The 20,612-nt window shown below is 57.0% G+C and overlaps 1 protein-coding gene across 1 annotated transcript in view; it reads left to right on the top strand.

The window, feature by feature from the left end:
- The window catches only part of UNC5A (unc-5 netrin receptor A), a 61,652-nt gene that overhangs the window by 39,304 nt on the left and 1,736 nt on the right, over positions 1-20,612 (top strand). Inside the window, exons 2-13 of the mRNA XM_030326971.1 lie at positions 6,562-6,783; positions 11,944-12,087; positions 12,352-12,455; positions 12,602-12,782; positions 14,169-14,333; positions 15,283-15,471; positions 15,573-15,875; positions 18,678-18,765; positions 19,016-19,184; positions 19,340-19,573; positions 19,680-19,829; positions 19,902-20,066. Coding sequence (XP_030182831.1) covers positions 6,562-6,783; positions 11,944-12,087; positions 12,352-12,455; positions 12,602-12,782; positions 14,169-14,333; positions 15,283-15,471; positions 15,573-15,875; positions 18,678-18,765; positions 19,016-19,184; positions 19,340-19,573; positions 19,680-19,829; positions 19,902-20,066 — 2,114 coding nt within the window. The remainder of the gene's footprint in view (positions 1-6,561; positions 6,784-11,943; positions 12,088-12,351; positions 12,456-12,601; positions 12,783-14,168; positions 14,334-15,282; positions 15,472-15,572; positions 15,876-18,677; positions 18,766-19,015; positions 19,185-19,339; positions 19,574-19,679; positions 19,830-19,901; positions 20,067-20,612) is intronic.

Genomic DNA, 20,612 nt, shown 5'->3' with positions numbered 1-20,612 from the left:
GAGACAGACTCACAAATGGTGACAATATGAGGTTTAAGATGGTGGGCAAGTTCAGCTGAGCTGTGGGAGGTCAGGGGAAGTGTGGCTCACTCTGTGTGAGTGTCAGAGAAAGCTTCCCAAGGGAGGAGGTTACTTGAACAGGCCTTGAAGGACGAGTAGAAGTCACCCGGGCATATAGACCTACAAAGCCTTCAGGACTGGCCCAGAAGAAAGAGAGGTTCTCTTTCTAGCAGTCCAATCCAAATCCCAGAGTCCCATCTGTTCAGGTGGGGTGATCTGCCTATCTGCGAACCAGGCAGCATCGTATGCCTATTTCTGGGGCCAGATAAGGGCTCAGCCTACCTGGACTGAATGAGCACATGGCCTGAGTCGGGTGGGGGGAGCATCCTCTACAGAAAACCAGGTACTCTTAGCCAGAAGGGGAGGGAGGCAGAGCCTGGAACACAATGTGCACAAGCCCTTGAGGGACTACAAACAGTCAAGATGCCATCCCACGGAGCACACTTGGAGGGAGGCCCTAGAGGCAAGGCCAAGTGGGCAGCTCAGGCCCTGGGCCAACAGGGCCTCCAGTGCCAGGTGAAGGATGTGGTGCGTTAGCCTGTGGCGCTCTCTTCTCTCCACCTGGGCCTATAGAATGGGAACACCCAAGCCCCAGGGGGACCTACCAAATGCAAATCTCCAGGCAAGGCATTCTGAGAACAGAAGCGCCCGGGGCCCAGGCGTCAGGGGACTCAATGCTGGGTGAATTGCCAGGAAAATTTCAGCCTGGAGAAAGAGAAAGCTGCCAGGCCCCAGCTCCTTCCTCTACCCCATATCAAATCCAGAACATTTCTCAGAGTAGACAAAGCAGGGGCTTGTGGGTCTGACCACCAGGACTGTCAGGGAAAGCGTGCGAGGATGAAAGGAGCAAGTGGCAGCAGGGGCAAGGCTGCGTTTGGGACGTACTGCTCCCATCTCCCAGCTGAATGAGGCCAGGTGACACCCTGCCCCCTCCTCTCCTCCCCCCTCCCCAGGGACTGAGCCTTTGCTCAGAAAATCCAGTTCATTAATAGCTTGATTAATCACACCTCATATTTTCATGGTGCTTTTAAAAATAAAACATTTGAAAGCACTTTCACACCTACCCTGGGCCTCAGAGTTACACGGGCAGGTCTTATCATCCCAGACTGCAAGTGAGAAAGGGGGGCTCAGACTCTGAGTAGCAGCAAGTTGGCGTGTGGCCGTGCAGGAGCCCTCTCCCTGCCCACACCTCTGCCTGTGGGCCACTCTGCACAATATCTGGGTCTCCCTGCAGGACAAGAGTGAAGTGGCCACCCTTGGCAGGTCTTCTGAAATTCAAGGGGGAAGAAAGGGTAGTCATGCAGTCACTCAACAAATACTCCATCAGTATGCTGGGCTCCTGCTCCAAGCAAACACATGGCGTGCCAACCATCCTGAATGTACCCTGGAGGGAGGCTCAGGGGACAGGGTGGGCACTGGGGCAAGTGACAAAGAGTATGGATCTAGAAAGGTGTCCCAGCGGAAGTGGCACATTGGCTGAAACTTAAAGACTGGGTGGGAGTTCCCAGATGCACCTCGTGAGGCAGGTCTACCATGGTCCACTCTATTGGACGCGTCCTCATCCATCTCCCCACTGCCACTCCTGCCTCCCTCCACCTGTTCATGCAGGAAGATCTCATCATTCCCTTGCACACAGAGCCCATTGGGGATCTGCCAGTAAGTGAAAGAGGGTTTTTTTATGGTAATTTTTTTATTTTTATTTTTTATTTTTAAAAATTTACATCCAAATTAATTAGCATATAGTGAAATAATGATTTCAGGAGTAGACTCCTTAATGCCCCTTACCCATTTAGCCCATTCCCCCTCCCACAACCCCTCCAGTAACCCTCAGTTTGGTCTCCATATTGATGAGTCTCTTCTGTTTTGTCCCCCTCACTGTTTTTGTATTATTTTTGTTTCCCTTCCCTTATGTTCATCTGTCTTGTCTCTTAAAAGTCCTCATATGAGTGAAGTCGTATGATTTTTGTCTTTCTCTAATTTCACTTAGCATAATACCCTCCAGTTCCATCCACGTAGTTGCAAATGGCAAGATTTCATTCTTTTTGATTGCCGAGTAATACTCCACTGTATATATGCCACATCTTTATCCATTCATCCATCAAGGGACATTTGGGCTCTTTCCATACTTTGGGTGTTGTTGATAGTGCTGCTATAAACATGGGGGTGCGTGTGTCCCTTCAAAACAGCATACCTGTATCCCGTGGATAAATACCTAGTAGTGCAATGGCTGGGTCGTAGGGTAGTTCTATTTTTAGTTTTTTGAGGAACCTCCATACTGTTTTCCAGAGTGGCTGCACCAGCTTGCATTCCCAGTGAAAGGTTTTTTTTTTTTTAAGTTTATTCATTTATTTTGAGAGAGAGAGAGAGAGAGAGGGAGGGAGAGAGAATGAGTGGGGGAGGGGCAGAGAGAGAGGGAGAGAGAAACACCCACACAGGCTCCACACTCCACACTGAGCCCAACGAGGGGCTCAGTCTCACAGATCATGAGATCATGACATGGGCCAAAATCAAGAGTCAGCCACTTAACTGAGCCACCCAGGCATCCCTGAAAGAGGTTTTCTAACTGGATTCCAGTAGGGCAGCTGGGTCATGTCCTCTGCAAGTAAGAGGTCCTTGGCTGGGGCACGGTAAACAGAGCCTCTGCAGAATTGAAGGCTTGGGTTCAGGGTATGCCAGGGCCATATAGTCAGTGGGACGTGCACCTGCCAGCCCTCCTGCAGCCCCTGTGTGTCCATCCTGGCAGAGCCATTCATCCATGCTTATTGCTTCAACAGCCCCAAAGGAAGCAGCCAAAGGCACCCCACTCTGAGTCCCTAGTTGCTAATGCCTGCACTAGGCGCCTTGAGCTGAGCGGCAGGGATCAGGGATGGATAGGCTGGCTGAAGACAAAGGCCTTAGCCACCCACATGTTTCTCTTGCGGTAAGAGTTACAGCACCAGTGAGGACAGGCCATAGATGCAGAGAGGGCAAAATGATATTGTGGTTTCCTGGGAGAGTGAGGTGGGAACCCCTCTTTCCAGAGGAAGCGACAATGGAGCTGGGCCCTGAGGAGAAGGTAGGAAAGTGCTGGCAAAGGAGGGAGGAGGGGTGTTTGAGACAGAGAAGACTGTGGGCCGAGACCTGGAGGTGGTGAGGGAGGTGCCTAGGAGAGGGATCAATAGGTGTCTCTGCACAGAAAGGCTGGTGAGTTGCCTGTGCCAGAAGACTCAGGGATGTCAACCAAAAGCATTTGGCCTCATCCTGAAACAGCTGTGGGAGCCAGGCACACAATAGAAACTAGAAGAGGCAGGCCTGGGCTAGAGCAATAGGGAGTGGCGGGGACTGGGGCAAACTAGAGAGCTTGTGCCCTGTGGAAAAGGTCATAGATCATTTGGGCCTGAGCATGCACTGCTTGATGTTATTTTTCTTAGACAAGTACAGGATTCAGGTGAAAGAGAAAGTTGCTTACTCTAGTGGCCTGTGACATGGAGCGGGAGGGACCCAAGGCTCATGCGCTGCCTTAGTTCAGGCAAGAGGCCTAACTGGGACAGTGAGGGGTCAGGTAGATCACAGGTGCTGACCACAGGGTGGAGGGCACATGGTGAGCTTCAGGGCCAGAGGAGGGGAGGCCAGCTCTGGCCACCTAGGAAACATCTAGTAGCTCCAAGAGGACATCCAATGGGGCCTGAATTTACCCCTACCTATGGCCTTAAGAGTGTCCTTGATAGAGGGCATAGCTGCAGCCTGGAGGGTGCCCCCTGGGTCCACCTAGTAAATGCCTCCCCTCAGGGTGAGGAGGGGAGGCCGCACCAGCGTGGCGTGACGGAGGCCCTGGAGAAGTGAGCTATGTCCCTTATTGGTCACAGTACATTTATTTTTCATTAGCAGTTAAATGCAGACATGAGGGATTGTGCTGGGTTCAGCGGGCAGCTGACGTGAGCAGTGCTTGGTGCCGCGATCAATAGGGAGGCTTGAGAGCCACTCACTGCCCATATCCCTGGCCGGGACCCCTGCCCACCCAGCCCCGAGCCAGTAGGCAGGCACGGGCCATTGCAGACCATTGCTTTGAGCCGCTGGGAGGTGATGCACAGGGAAGCCCTGAGCCTGCCACTGGGGGCTCCCATTCCCTGCCGGACCAGCCCCCTGTGGGCCCCACTCAGAGGTCAAGCTTGGCCATCCTCTGTGCAGCCCTGGGTCTGTGGAGATACTGTGTCTAGAGACGTCACTGGGCCTACCAGCTCCCCATTCAGGCCCATACTCAGGAGCCCATGCTCTCCTTCAGAGTCCTAATCTTAGGAGGCCTGAGCCTGACTCAGTCCTGCCCTTGGCTGGGTAACAGTGAAGAGCAAGTGTAACAACAGAAGAGTCATGAGGTGGCCACCGGACATTTTGTGAATCCAGGGCCCGAGCCTGGGGGTCTGAAGTGAGTGACTTTCCCCTGGGACCCCAGATTCCCCATCTGTAAGATGTCTAGATGGCTCTTCCCCTCCACCCCTCCACGTTCCTCAACCTCAAATAGACCCCCAGAGGGCACTGGCAGAGCCCCGAGGAGGTGTTGCAGGATGGGGCAGGATGGGGAAAGGTGAGCTTTGTTTTCCTCGCTGCAAGTGTGGTTCCGAGGCAGGTCGGCCTTCATCTTGGAGCTTGTACAGGGAAGTGCAAGGGCGGCTTCCAAAAAGAGTTCACAACAGGAAGAGATAAGCTGAGGAGAGGCCATGGTCTTGAGGGGGAGGTGGCAGATGATGGCCCTGCGGCAGATGCTGTCTTGCTGAGCCAGCAATGCCCTCCACCTCCCTGTGTCCCTCCCACACAAGGGCATGACTCCCCGCCCCCATCCTGAGGGCAAGGCATCTGAGGCTCTGTGCCTCAGTTTCCTCATCAGCCTTCAACCACGAAGACATTGCTATGAGTGCCTTTTCTCATTTCATTCTCACAACAGCCTAGGAATGGCATGACCCATCTGGCAGGCAGGGAGACAGGCTGAGAGTGGGCTGGCATGCCTGAAGAAGTCACACCAGGCTTCAGCCTCTCAACAGGCATTCCCGTTCCCAGCTCACCTGAGCTGGCCCAGGACACCTACAGGACCAGGCGCGGATCCCCTCCCCAAACTCAATCTTGGGGTGGAGGGCAGACTCCCACCTTGGAAAGAGAGGGACCTTGTGCTAAACAGCAGAGAAAGGGCACTGGATGCCCTCTGGGCAGAGAAGGATCAAGGCCCAAGGAGCCAGGCCTCCTTGTGTTAGAAGCCCTTTGTGAGTTTTGGAGTGCTCTCCAAAAGGGTAGACTAGACAGTAGAGAACCCAAGAGGTAGACCACCTGAGGCCCTTCCAGACTCTCCCGAGGAGCAGACAGGACCTCAGTGTCACAGATGACAAAACGGCTATCTCACCCAAGGTCACCTCTAGCAAGGAGCAGAGCTGGTCTCTGAAGCCCATGTTCTTCCCTCTTTATGGCCAGAGGCCACTGTTGGTTGTCAGGGTGGCTTGTGGGGGAAATCATAGTAGCCCTGAGGGAAACCAGGCTGTTGAGGGCCTATTTGGCGGGCACCTGGCTGGAGGCGGAGGGCACCCCCACTCCATCCTCCCACTGCCTCCCAATTCACCCTTCTCCACCCTCCCAGGGTCCTGCTGGCCCAACAGACCGTCAGACTGCCTGGCAGAGGGCGGGGGGAGGGGTGGGGAGGTTACCTCCACCAAAGCCTCAGAGCCAATTACCTGTGTAATTAGCAACAAATGACTTGTGGGATGGTTGTGGTTTTCAGTTAAAATTAGAAGGAAGCCCAGATTCAGGTCTCCTTGAAGGGGTGGGACATGGCCTAGGCCCCTCAGGCTCCCAGACACACTCTCCTGGCTCCCACCCTGCCTGGGCCCAGCCAGCAGTCCAGGCTCTCCCCCCACCCTGGGGCCTCTCCTGTCGCACTGCCACCAGCACCAGCACCAGCCCCCTCCGCCATGTCTCCCCTCATAGCTGCCCCCTCCCCTCCTTCATTCACATGCTATTTTCTGAGCACCTCCTACTTACCAGAATGGAGATGAGCCCAGAAGTGGCCCTGGAGGCAGCCGGGGCAAGAGAGGAAGGGACCCTGCCCTCCCCCACCCTGGGCTGCCCACCTGCTCTGCCAGGGTCCTCTCCGTCCCTCTGGCTTTCTCTGGACCTCCGAGGGTGGTGGGCTGCCTCACCAGATCCCTGAACTTCTACCAGAGTAATAATGAGCCCTAACTGCTGCTCTGTGTGGAGGGCATCCTAAGGGCTGGGACTTCTGCCCTTGTCTCATTTCATCTCTCTATAGTCTTCAGAAGTGGGTGGGATTCCCCCATTTTACAGAGGGGACGCTGAGGCTCAGGGGAGCATTCGGTAGCCTAGATTGCTGGGCTGGAAGTGGCAGCCTGGCCTCACTCTCCTCCCATCAGCCACACCCGCTGCCTTCCCATGGCCCAGCCTCAGCACCTATATGGGCACGTAGCCCCCAAGGGCCCTGAAAGGCTGGCCCCGGCTCACCTTCCCTCTTTGCCCCTGCTGCAGGTGCCCAACAGAGTGCCACGGTGGCCAACCCAGTACCCGGCGCCAACCCAGACCTGCTTCCTCACTTCCTGGTGGAGCCCGAGGATGTATACATCGTCAAGAACAAGCCGGTGCTGCTGGTGTGCAAGGCCATGCCTGCCACGCAGATCTTCTTCAAGTGCAACGGGGAGTGGGTACGCCAGGTGGACCATGTGATAGAGCGCAGCACGGACGACAGCAGCGGTGAGGCCAGGCTGGGGGGCCAGGCAGGGCCAGTTAACGGGGAAGCGAGTCTCAGCCTGGGAAAAAATGGAGGCCCAGAATGGGGCTTGCAGTTACCCCTGGCTGCACACCTGTGAGCAGGAGGACAGGATATAACCAACTCTGGCCACCACCCCAAGCCCCCAGAAGAGGCAGGATTCCCATACCTCACACCCCCTATATATACACCGAGGCCTTCTCCAGGAGACCCCACCCTCACCAGAACTCACCACCTGGGAAGTGGGTTAGTGAGTAAAAGGGAAGCCCCCTACAAATGCCCCAGGAGGCTATGGTTGGAGAGGCAGATGCCCACCACTGCATCTGAGCCTGGTCTGGGCCACGGGCAGCCTGGTGAGAAGTGCCAGCAAAGAGAGTTTGGAGGGAGTAGGTCCCAGATAATGAGGACGTGACACTCTGATCTCTGTGCCCCCATTCATTCTTCACACATTCCCTGAGCCCCCACTTTCATGCTGGGGACACAGCCACCACCTACAGAGAGCCCCGGCCCCTGCAGAGAGGTGGGCACCATGGGGACCTCTCAGTGAGTTCTGGGGGCTATGGCAGCAAGAGGAAAGCATGACTGAGGCTTCTCAGGGGAGGTGACATGGAAACAAAAGGGTTATGAGAGCTGGTCAGGGAAAGAACAGGGGAACAGCATTCTAGGAAAGGGGCTCAGCAGGAGCAAAGGCTTTGGGTCAGAGAGGTGGGCATACTGGTCAGGGTCAGGAGGGAGGGTATGAGGTGTGCATAGGTAACAGTGGTACCATCTGGGAGACTCACATCTCGGGCTCTGGAGTGAGGTCACAGTCCTGTGGGATTTCAGAATGCCAAGTGAGGTGGCCAGAGCTATGAGTGACACTTGGGGCCCATGGGGGTTGGGGTGCTGATGGAAGGGGCAGACGCAGAGATGCTAAGGAGAGGGAACCAGTGAGACTGAGCTGAGACATGGAGGGAGGGGTTCCAGAGACAGAGGGCAGACTCAAGAAGTGCCCTTTCTGTGGGACACCCCATTCCCTGCCTTAGGCAGCAGGCAGCCAGTGGGGATTGGGCAGAGAGCCTTTGTTTGGGGTCCAGCACTCTCCAAGAGCAGGCCTAGTGGAGCTGACTATAGCCTCTCCTCCTCCTCACTGTTTGGACCCCAAATAAGTCCATTTCCTCTTCCTTCACCTTGGCACTTTGTGAAGCCCCCACACATGAGGAGCCCCTCAGGTTGAGTCCCGAGACATAGCACGCATCCTGTGGGGGTACAGCCACCAGAGTGAGGCCAGAGCAGCAGTGCAGACGAAGACAGGCAGGCCATGCCCAGGACAACTCACACAGATGTCAAGGCAGGCAAGAGACCCCAGACCTAGAGGGGTGGCCCATGCCACCAGGCAGGAGGGTCTGAGTATTCCAGAGAAGATTCCAGAGGATACTTTCTAAGCATGAATCTTAAAACCTCCTGGAACAAGCATTTCCGAGGCCAAAGGACCAGAAGGTGCAAATGCAGGAATGGTAGCCGGCCTGCGGAGACCCCGGTATGGGCAGAAAGAGTGGGCCTGGGGGACAGGCAGCAGAACATAGGGTTGTGACTGCACTAGAACTCTGTGGAAAGTTGGTGCTGGGAAGAGGGAGACTAAAGGAAGGGGCCCTGCCTAGGAGAACTTGGAAGCTCTCACAATAATGGGGATGTGAGCAAATGAGCCCTGAGTTTTGGCAGAGGGTGATTTAGTCCTCAGAACCAACCTGTCATGTTACAGATGGCTCTGACTCATCCAGGGCCCCAAAAGGGCTCCAAACAAGCATTCTGGTCCCTAGAAGCCACACCCGACTTTCCCCTACAAGACTCAGCAGGGGCTGGTCTCCTTCCCACCAAGCATCAGCTCCCCAGTCAATGATTCCTGCCCAGGCCCTTGAGCTCTGCAGTGCCCTGGCCTCCACACAGCTGCTGCCTGCAGCTGTTTTTCTTGCAGTCCTCAGAGGTTAACTGAGGACCTGCACTGTGCCAGGCCTAGGTTAGCCCCCAAGATGATCCCCCACCTTCAGACCCCAGCAGAGGTGCCAGAAACCTCCCTGGCCCTGCAGCTTTAGGACCTGGTGGCAGTGTCTCCCTCCCCTCACTGGGCCTCAGTTTCCTCATCTGTAAAATGGGGTAGGGGGGCTGGTAGGTTTGTGGGGGAAGCCATGAGATCTCATGCACCCTGTATGAGCCCGGCTCCAGGCCTTTCCTCTCTCCCTACTCCACACCCAGGGCCCAGCACCATTTTGAGTCCTCCCACTGCTGTGGCAGATCCCCCAGGGAAAGGACAGGTGAGGAGGAGGAGGAAGCTACAGTCGGAGACCTGCCTTCCTGCATCGTTCAGAGCCTGTCTAGAACTCCTTAGAAGGCTCTAGGCCAGCCTCCTGCTGCTCCCAGCCTCTCCTACCAGGTGTCCCCACACACCCCTCCTTGTCTCCTACCATCAGGAATTCTGGAATCCATGGCTTGGCTGAGACCCAAGTTAATGCCTGCATAGCAGTCATAGGCTGGGTCACACATGCCAAGAGCCTCCACCCCAGAGTCCCCAAGAGTCTGATCTGGTCTTGCTCCCTTCAAACCAGGCAGAGAGCAGAGCTCATGGGGACGTATTTGCCCATAATCACTGGGGCCCTCTCCTGCCCTGAGCATCCATACTCAAGCCTCCCATGGCCAGCATATCCAAATTTGTATTGATCTTGTTGATTTTTCAACCCAGAGTGATTGAGTGCTTTGAGAAGAGATAAGCTCACAAACAGATGTCACTGCAGTGGGCAATGGTGTCATGCAGACACAGAGACCAAAGACCCTGCCCCAGGAATGTTCTGTGATCAGGCAGGTATGGTAGAGTCATAGGTCAGCACAGATCCTTAGCCCCACCCATTCCTGTGTGGGTAGCTGGGTGGACACCTCAGGAGACAGCACCCCTGTCTTCCCCTGACTTGTCCCCAGTTCCCATCCAGAAAGCCAGGAGGAGAGACCAAGCCTGAAAACCCTCAAACCCAAACCTGCTGATGCTATAAAAGCCCCAGATCTGTGAAGCCAAGCATTGTGCGTTAAACAAGCTGGTTATTAGAAGCAGATTGGTGAGAACATGAGAACCTAAGCCCAAACTTGGCCTCAGAGCCCCAACCCCACCCCGCTAACCCTCTACCTCCCAAAAATACTCAGCACACCCACACTGGGGCCTCCCCATGTGCCCACAGCATTCACACACCCACTCACACCCCACACACTCTGGGGCCAGCAGGGACCATGCATCCTTTCTCTCCTGGCATCTGCTTGGTGACCTGCAGGGAGGAAGGCACTGTCTTCACATCCAGGACCAGCAGGACAGGGTCTGGGTCTGGATCTCCCCCTAGGTCCACCAGCTTCCTGGAGCATGTGGTGCTTGAGGCCACTGCCTGGATCTGGGACATCGTGGACAAACTTGGCCCTCCTTCATGGCAGCAGGAAGGAGATGAGGGGGTGGCAGTGGCAGGACAGAGAGGGGAGGAGATGGGGAGAAAGAAATAGGAGTGCTTAAATTTAGTGCCGTTCTCCCCAGACTGAGTTTCCTGAGCTCCCACCACCACCATGGGGGATGGAACAGTCCATCCATCCATAGACCTGTCCACTCAGGAAATGTACCCAGTTCAGAATGTTCTGGAAGTCTCTCACCATTAACCCCCGAAGCTTAGAGCAGGAGGGCCCTGTCTCCACCCCCAAGTGTATGCACAGCTCCTTCTCAGATGCCCCAAGACTCCAGTGTGCTTGACAGGTAGCTGGAGCCCAGGGTCCTTCTACTATACACACACCCTATGAGGGACCCCCAGTTCTCAGCCTCACCCTACCCCCAGAGAATGCACACATCCTTCGCCTTAGAGAGAAGGGGTGCCAGGCAGTGCCCAGAACAGCGGGAGCTCAGCCATGATGACCTTGGCCAGAGGTCTCCTGTGAGAACTTGCTAGGGGCAGGGGCAAGTGAGAAAAATCTGGAGGCCCAGTGTGGGAGCTGGAGAGACTCATGAGGAGGGGTGTGGGCAGAGGTCAGAGAAAGACATGTTAGAGAAATTAAGGGGGAAAACAGCCTCCCGGCCTGTCTGCTCAGCTGGGCTGCTGCTCTCCCTGCAATGCAGCCCTAATTGAATTTCTCTGTTAACAATGGAAACACGTTGGTTGCCCGGCCTCTCTCCCTCTTTCTGATAAGCCAATGACCCGAGGGAAATTGGGGTCAGGAGGAGGAGAAATTGGAAACAGTCTTTTTTCACTCCTGGGGACACTGGTTTTGGCCAAGGGCCAGGGGCCCAAAAGACGGCAGGCATTCCATCCCTTCTGGGTCCTCAGAGGATCTGCCCCCCCCCCCTGGGGCGCCCAGGTGTGGCAGAGGACAGGGGGGCTGAGTCTGTCTTTGAGAGGGGTCTCTTCAGCCCAGCCCAGTTGGGGCAGAGAGGGTCCCAGATACTCATCACTAGCCAGCTTCACCTTTGCAGACTGCCCCCTCACCCTCACCAGCGTTTCTCTCTTGAGATGGGCAAGTCACTGCCTCTCTAAGCCTCTGTTTCCTTATCCATGGAGTGGGAGCAATGCCGACCAAGGGAGTAGATTGAAGAAAATAAGCTAGCATGTGGGAAACCCTGGCTAAGCCCCAAGGGTCTATTATCATACTACATAATCGCTGTAATTATATTGTTAATAGCTGTTACTATATTATTACATGTCAGGATCTACCTGCTAACCCCAGGGAGGTGAACCAGATCCTTCTTCACCTTTTTTTTTTTTTTTTTAAATACACAAAAGCCCCAGGGCTCTCCTATCTACCTCACCCTTTCTGCCTTGGGTCCTTGAAGGCCAGCCCCTGTAGCCCAAAGCTCCTCTGTGCTGTTGTCTCTGAAACAACAGGAAGCCCATTTAGAGACATTTCTGTGACTCCAGGGAGACAGGCCTGGGGTAAAAAAGTATAATGAATGGAGGAGCTAAGGACTGGCTCCTGGCTTTCAGGAGATATAAATAGAGTACCCCCTGGGGCTCCCCCAGAGTTCCCTCCAGGCTGCTCCTTCTGAGCAGAGTGGCCATGGTGGTGTAGGGACCCCACACATCTGGACAGCAAGAACCGTGTGAGGCTTGGCATGACTAGGACCCTGGCTACCCACCTCTCCTGCCCCCCAGGGCTGCCCGCCATGGAGGTCCGCATCAATGTCTCGAGGCAGCAGGTGGAAAAGGTGTTTGGGCTGGAGGAGTACTGGTGCCAGTGTGTGGCGTGGAGCTCCTCGGGCACCACCAAGAGTCAGAAGGCCTACATCCGCATTGCCTGTGAGTCCAGAGCCTAGCCCTTGGTCAGGGGTGGCCAGAGGGTATCACTAGGGGGAAGAGTCTGGTCAGAAAAACCTCAGGGCCTGCCTTGATGGGTGGAGAAATTGCCTCTGCACACGGCCCAGCCACCCCCATGTTCCCCCTGGTCACTTGGCACTTTCTCCTGCCACGTGCCACAGCCCCTGCGGGACCAGGGTACAGGGCCAGCCAGGTGAAGCTGTCATGAGGCACTCAGGCTGGAGGACACTCTTGTTCTTCTCCCAGATTTGCGCAAGAACTTCGAGCAGGAGCCGCTGGCCAAGGAGGTGTCCCTGGAGCAGGGCATCGTGCTACCCTGCCGCCCACCAGAGGGCATCCCCCCGGCTGAGGTGAGAGGGGCTCTGGTGCCCGCTCCGCAGGTGGGTAGGGCTCCCAGGTCTCAGGTCCTGCCTGCCCTGACGCCCCCAGGGGTTGCTCTCGCTCCAGGTAGGGCCAGCATGGGCGGGCAGTGCAGTGGCGTGGCTCCCTCCCCCAGGTGGAGTGGCTCCGGAACGAGGACCTGGTGGACCCGTCCCTGGACCCCAATGTGTACATCACAAGGGAGCACAGCCTGGTGGTGCGACAGGCCCGCCTGGCCGACACGGCCAACTACACCTGCGTGGCCAAGAACATCGTAGCGCGTCGCCGCAGCGCCTCGGCTGCTGTCATCGTCTACGGTGGGCCCCAGCGCTGGTGGGGCAGAGGGGCTCCCGGGCATAGGGATATGGGGTGACGACATGTTGGTGGCTCCCCACGGAGCCAGGGCCCAGTGGACCAGCCCATGGCCTCACTGGGAAGGACAGGGAGAGGGCTTGCTGTGGCTGTCTGGGAGCCGAGGGGCATGCCTGGGCAGAGTTGTGGGACAGGTGGTAGTCCTCTGTGGCTGGACCATCCCTTGGCTTACCTGTGGGCCAGGGACATCATGCAGATGGAGATGAGGGCACAGGATGGGAGTCTAGAAAAAGTGACAGACTACAGCCCATGCTCCTGTGTCCCAGGTATGGGAAGTACAATGTTCCAGGCACCCTAGGAGCAGGCAGAAGGGGCGGGTGCAGGAGTTGCCTGCATGAAAGACTGGGCCAGGGCTGGCTGCCCTGAGTGCTTGCAGAACCTGCTGGGAGAAGGGGCTGTGGAGAGGATACTGCCAGGCCCTGGGGGCCGGTGAGCACAAGCATGGGCTCCCCTCCAGGGCTTCTTCACCAGCACAGCCACAGTCCGCCCATTTCCAGCTCACAGCCCCTCTGCCCTCCTGCCCTGGCCCCTGGGCCAGCGTGTCTGAGGAAGCCCCCCCGCTCCCTGACCCCAGTCCTTCTCTGTCCGGCCAGTGAACGGTGGGTGGTCGACGTGGACCGAGTGGTCCGTCTGCAGCGCCAGCTGTGGGCGCGGCTGGCAGAAACGGAGCCGGAGCTGCACCAACCCGGCGCCTCTCAACGGGGGTGCCTTCTGTGAGGGGCAGAATGTCCAGAAAACAGCCTGCGCCACCCTGTGCCCAGGTACCAGCGGCCGCCACCTCCCGCATCGCTCCTCACCACGCCATCTCCGTGCCCTGGCTCCATTGTGCCCACCAGCCTGCCCCCCATGGCTCCATCCCACCCGCCCACACGCAAGGCCAGGCTCAGTCCAAGGCTGGGATGGGGTTTAGTGTGATCGGAAGCAGGGCTTGGTCTGTGTCCAGGCTAGGCCTTGGCAGAGGGGCTGAGTCACAGAGGCTGAGGTACGATCAGGACAGGTACAGACAGTGTGGGGCAGGGGCAGGGCACCGCCTGAGGCTACAGACCACCTATGCCTGGAATCAGAGGGTCATCGTGGGACCAAGTACCCTTGCTGCCCCAGGGCCAGGACGGCCCCATAGTGTGGATAGAGCAAAGCAGGCCCGGCATCATCGTGCCTCCTGTCATTAGCATGCGTCATCCAGGCCAGCTGGACACCAGAGGGTGTGCTCCTTACCACAGCATCGCACCTAGGTCTGGATGCCCAGCAGGGCCGCACTGGCAAACTGCCCAGGCTGGCTGCCCAGGCTAACTGCACCATCTCCTCTGTGTTCGTGTCTGTCTCTCATCTAGTCGATGGCAGCTGGAGCCCGTGGAGCAAGTGGTCGGCTTGTGGGCTCGACTGCACCCACTGGCGGAGTCGTGAGTGTTCTGACCCAGCTCCCCGCAATGGAGGCGAGGAGTGCCGGGGCACTGACCTGGACACCCGAAATTGTACCAGCGACCTCTGCGTGCACAGTGAGTCCTCTCTGCCCCAGGAGTCCTCTTGAGTTTGCCAGGATTGGCCCTGATCAGCCCCCCTGCCACAGGCTGTATCCCCTTCTCCAAAGTTTAGGACCCTCGGGAACTCCCCATCCCTAACACACCCTAATAGCTCTCTCACCTCTCATGAAACATGCATACGTGTGAACCTTTACCATGTACACCATGCCCCTGGATCCCCCTCCTCTCCTGCAGCTTCACCTCCACATGGTTCCCCAAGTGCACACAGAAGTCCTTTGGGGACACCAGGCTTGTGAGGCCTGTTAATTACAAGGCCATAACTAACAATTAAAGATCTCTGTTGGATTTTTTTCTCTAGAACACACCCTCCCCCATTCTTTCAATTAAAAACCTAATTATCTGTGTCAATTCCTTTCTGATGGACATTTCTTCTATTATGCAAAGCCCTTCTAAAATCAATATAAGCTTCCTCCAGGCAGTCAATCACCCCCTCCCCAGCCCTGCCTCAGGCCTGGGGAGGCAGACAAGAAGAAGAGCCCCAGCACCACTGCTTCTGGCCCAGGGACATGGCTAGGAACCAGACTGGCAGACCGCCCCCCCCCCCCAAGAAGCAGATCCCCTACTTCGGGGATCCCAGGAGCTTCCGTTCAGCCCAGCAGCCCATTGGGGCTGTCCAGGGAAGTATCTTTTCCCCTCCTCCATCCTTCAGTAGCAGCAACCTCAGACTGAATGGAGCAGTGAGAGATGTGATTTGCCCAGAGTGACAGAGCATGGTGGTGGCAGGCAGATGCAGGACTGAGATGCACACATGCTGACTCCATGCTCCCTGCCACCCGTATCCCCAGCCCCGCTAGTGCTGATGCCCAAGGAGTGAGCGCCTCATCCTCCTGGGGTGTAGACCACTGACCTCTCCTTCCCGGCCTGCTGCACCCTGCCCCTCCCAAGGCCACACTCTTTCCCGCAGCTGCTTCCGGGCCCGAGGACGTGGCCCTCTACGTGGGCCTAATTGCTGTGGCTGTGTGCCTCCTCCTGCTGCTGCTCGTCCTCATCCTTGTTTATTGCCGCAAGAAGGAAGGGCTAGACTCAGATGTGGCTGACTCGTCCATACTCACCTCAGGCTTCCAGCCTGTCAGCATCAAGCCCAGCAAAGCAGGTGGGGTGCCCCTCGCCCCTACTCCTGCCGGGCCCCCACACCAAGAACTGCCCAAGAGATCACCTCAGTGCCACTCACTGAGTCTGTCTTTACCCTTGCAGACAATCCCCACCTGCTCACCATCCAGCCAGACCTCAGCACCACCACCACCACCTGCCAGGGCAGTCTGTGTCCCCGGCAGGACGGGCCAAGCCCCAAGTTCCAGCTCGCCAATGGGCACCTGCTCAGCCCGCTGGGTGGTGGGCGCCACACGCTGCACCACAGCTCACCCACCTCTGAGGCCGAGGACTTCGTCTCCCGCCTCTCTACCCAGAACTACTTCCGCTCCCTGCCCCGCGGCACCAGCAACATGACCTACGGGACCTTCAACTTCCTCGGGGGACGGCTGATGATCCCTAATACAGGTGGGAAGGACCCCAGAGTGCCCCGGGGAACTCTAAAAGGCAAGACTAGCCTTTGTGTCTCTCCTGGAGGAGGATGGGACAGCTCTGATGTTCTTCCTGTGCTGCTCAGCCTCATCCCAAGTGCTGAGCCAGGCCAGCAAGGAAAGGGGATAGAGTTTTGGAGAGGATCCAGTCGTGGCTGGCAGTAGGGCTGACACTGAGGCCATGGCCTGAGTGTCTCCCTTCTGTTACCTAAGGGACAGGACTTCTGTCCATTCATTTCCACAGTCAGCCAGCCTGTGTGTGCTGGACTCTACGTTGGACCCTGGGCCCAGAGGTAGGACAGGTGCCAGCCCCAAGGAGCTGGCAAACTAGTGGAGAGATGGCAGACCACAAACACCTGAACATGGCATCCCCCACCCACCACCTCACAGAAACCCCTCTTGATAGAGAATCCACAGATCCCTTCCATAGTCATCCTTTTTTAAAGATTTTCAGTAATCTCTACTGAAGACCTTTTGAGGAAGCACAGCAGCCTCTGATGTTCCCACCTTGAAATTTTCTATCCCCTCAGCTGAGATGACCCCACATGCCCCTGATTTTCTTGCCCCTCTCCAGCTGCTCCTGGTGCCTGTTCCCTGAATGTAGGTGTTCCTGAGAGCTCCCTCCTGGCACCCTCTCGCCGAGCAGTTGCGCCTACTCCATGGCTTTAATCGCCATGTCTGTGCAGATCACTCCCACTCCTCCAGCCCCAGCCACATTTCTCCTGGGCGACAGAATCATACACCCAGCTGCCTCCTGGGCAGCTCCATCTGGATGTCTCACAGCACCTCAGATTCCTGATGCCTAAAACAGCACTGTCTCCCACCCTCCCCCAGAACTTCCTGCTTCCTGGCTTTCCCCACCTCAGGGACAGCAAAGTCAAGTGGCTCAAGCCAGAAACTGGAGGTCACCGTGACTTCCTGGTCTTTTTCACTTGTCCCCCCTCACCTCCACAACAGCTTTAGTCAGTCACACAACAATTCCATCATTCTTCCTCCTCAAATGTTTCTGCGTCCTCCTGGCTCTCCTCCCTACTGCCTTTTCGGGCTCAGGCCACCACACCTACCTCAAGCATTCACCCAATGACACCAGACTTAATCATGTCCCTCCTCTTCTCCAACTGCTTTGGGGGCTTCACAGTGCCCCCCACAAAGCCCACATGACACAGCCACAGTGTCCTGTCCCCTGCCAGCCAGCTACAGTGGCCCCTACCCTCCTATGCACTCTTTTCCTGCATGTGGCAGTCATGGTGGGCTCTCAGAACTCCAAGCACACCATGCTGCCCTTTGCACACACAGATCCCTCTGCCCCCATTCACTGACTCATCTGCTACTTCTCATTCAGGTTTTGGCCTGGCAGCTCTCCCTCTCTGTGCCTCATGTCCTCCTCACGGGGCTGCTAGGATGATGAGGTGAGATGGTCCATGTCAAGCTCTTAGGATAGGCACAGTGGGCACTCAGTGACCATCAGCCTCTCATTTCCCCTGGGGCAGGGGGGCTGCTGCTCCTCCCTGCTCTCCCCTAGCACCCTTAACCACCATCCACTTGTGTTTCTACCCACGGGGCTGACGCCTCATGAGAGCAGGGCCCATGGTTTTCCCTCACTGCCTCAAGTACTCAACATTAGCATTCATTGAATGAGTGTGCAAGTGTGTATACCTCTGCCACAGAGAGCATTCATATGTGGATCTCTGGAACTGCCACCAACACTGGCAGCCAGTAGCAGGAGGCAGCACAGAGCTGATGAAGGGAGCAGTAGCTGTAAATATGCCATCTCCTGGGCTTCAGTTTCTGGGAAGTAGTGATATTCCAAGTAGCCCATCTCAGAGTTACCCACTCGGAGCATAAATGTAAGCTTTTGGACTTGGTGGGATAAAGTCGTAGAATTCCTTCTCTTCCCTGGTCACTAGCCTCTGAAGCCCCTTCTGATGTAGGGACTCCCTGCCCTAAAAGAACAGGAAGGTGAAGTAGGACCACCCTTTGCCATCCCCCAGAGGAACTCTGCAGCTCCTGTCCCATTGTGCCTCCCCTGGAACCACTCCTCACTGAGCAGGCACTTTTGATGCTGCCCAGCAAGACCCTGCTATGGAAGTGAATCAGCCAGACAGAAGGATGTGTGTGCAAAGGCTCCCAAACCAGGGAAGGCTACCTAAGGACCCAAGTTGTTAAAGGCCCCAGCCCCATCTGTAGGGGCCACTGCCAAATGAGGAGCAAAGTCATGGTGGCCGAGAATGGCTATCCCCAAAGATGGCCAGGGCCGATGGAGAGGAGGAAAGCTTGAGCAGAGCAGGAGGGCAGGGCATCTAGGCAGAGGAGTGCTCAGGAAAGTGGCTCCAGAATGGCCAAGTATATGGCACAGGCTGTGCTGAAGAAGCTGCTGGAAAGGCAATTGGGGTCATAGGTGAAGGGTCTTAAATGCCAGGTCAGGGAGCTGGACCTTATACTGGAGGCAGGGAAGGTTTTAAGCAGGGAGTGCCCTGGTCCCACCCAGTGCCTTTTGGGTGATGGGTCAGGTAGGTATAGCATACCTGACACATTTTGTTCCAGAGTTTTCTGTGCCCAGGCTAACTAAGCATGCTTGTCCCACCTTTGTTCTCTCAGCCTCTCTTGGGGCCACTAGGACTCATGGACAGCCTGGCAGTGCCTGTGGCACCTCTGTCCCCTAGGCCAGGCTGACACCGGTCAGTTCTCAAAGGGAGGCTCTTGTAGAGGCTGGCAGAGTGGGGTGTTTGGTGTCTTTGCAGCCCTGGTAAACCCCAGCCCTCCTCCCACTTTGTCACAGGGATCAGCCTCCTCATCCCCCCAGATGCCATACCCCGAGGAAAGATCTACGAGATCTACCTCACGCTGCACAAGCCGGAGGACGTGAGGTGTGGGCGCGGGCCCTGCTGCTGGGGCTGGGCGGGTTCTGCCCTCTGCCTTCAGTTACCATGACGCCCCTTGCCCACCCACTGTCAGACTTGGTCTGGCATAGCCATAGGGAGGGCAAGGAAGAACTGCCCATATAAGCTCCACCCAGCTCTGGGGCCACCAACCTGGGGTGCCGCTACCCTGCCCCAGCCAACGCCCAAGGCAGCCCACTGATGCTTTTCCCTCCGCACCCGTATTTCCCCACTTGAGGTTGCCCCTAGCTGGCTGCCAGACCCTGCTGAGTCCCATCGTTAGCTGCGGGCCCCCTGGAGTCCTGCTCACCCGGCCCGTCATCCTCGCCATGGACCACTGTGGGGAGCCCTGCCCGGAGAGCTGGAGCCTGCGCCTCAAAAAGCAGTCCTGTGAGGGCAGCTGGGAGGTGAGTAGGAACGGCCCTGAGCCCACCCACCTGAGCACGGGGCTCAGCGTGGAGCCTGGGCTTCCTATCTGGCCCTCGAGCCACCCTCTCCCCAGTCTGGCTGCTCCTCAGAGTTGTAGTTGGCCATGAGCTGACCCATCGGGCCCTGCCTGCAGGATGTGCTGCACCTGGGTGAGGAGGCACCCTCCCATCTCTACTACTGCCAGCTGGAGGCCGGCGCCTGCTATGTCTTCACCGAGCAGCTGGGCCGCTTTGCCCTGGTGGGAGAGGCCCTCAGCGTGGCCGCGACCAAGCGCCTCAAGCTGCTCCTGTTTGCCCCCGTGGCCTGCACCTCCCTTGAATACAACATCCGAGTCTACTGCCTACATGATACCCACGACGCACTCAAGGTACCGCGTGCCCCCACCCTGCCACGGGGAGGTCCTCTGGGAGGGGTGGCAGTGGGGAGGGTGCTCCGGGCCCCAGGCTCAGCTGACAACCTGGGGCGCGCCGCAGGAGGTGGTACAGCTGGAGAAGCAGCTGGGAGGACAGCTGATCCAGGAACCTCGAGTCCTTCACTTCAAGGACAGTTACCACAACCTACGCTTGTCCATCCACGATGTGCCCAGCTCCCTGTGGAAGAGCAAGCTCCTCGTCAGCTACCAGGTGAGGGCGCTCAGGGTGCCTGGAGTGGGCACACCCGATGCCAGGCACGCCTGACGCAGCCTGTCTCCTCAGGAGATCCCCTTCTATCACATCTGGAATGGCACGCAGCAGTACCTGCACTGCACCTTCACCTTGGAGCGCGTCAGCCCCAGCACCAGTGATCTGGCCTGCAAGGTGTGGGTGTGGCAGGTGGAAGGCGATGGGCAGAGCTTCAATATCAACTTCAACATCACCAAGGTGGGCAGAAGGGGGCGTCAGCACTGCTGAAATGTGCCCGCACCCCCACCCCCCTTCTCACTGGGCCTACCCTGCCACCAAGCCCACCTCCTCCTAGAAACTGCTTAGCAGCTTCCTCCAAGTCTCCAGGGAGAGAGGTGCAGATGCAGACGGACAGATGCAGACAGATGCAATCACAATCTGACATGGGGTAGAGATGGAAGAAGATGTGGGAGCAGCAGGAGGGATAGACAGAGCCACCTGGGGGCCCTGGGGCTTCCAGGAGGAGGAACTTTGTACAGTGCCTTGAAGGATGAGTAAGAGACAGGCAGCAATGAGTGAAAAGGGGCAGTGGGAACTGAGTGTGGAGGACAAAGGCAGTGAGAAGAGTTCAGTGAGTTCTGAGTGGTCAGTAGAGGTGACCTGGGGAAGAGTGATGGGGAGAGAGGAGGAGAATGAGGCTAGACAGCTCTCCTGCTTACTGGCTGTGTGACTTTGGATAGGTCACCATACCTCTGAGGCTTGGGACCCTCTAAACTCTGGTGTGAGCAGGGCCCTGGCACACCA

The sequence above is a fragment of the Lynx canadensis genome, chromosome A1 (assembly GCF_007474595.2).
Source record: "Lynx canadensis isolate LIC74 chromosome A1, mLynCan4.pri.v2, whole genome shotgun sequence".
NCBI lineage: Eukaryota > Metazoa > Chordata > Mammalia > Carnivora > Felidae > Lynx > Lynx canadensis.
Note: the sequence above shows the minus strand (reverse complement) of the source record. Positions and strands in the feature narration are given on the sequence as shown.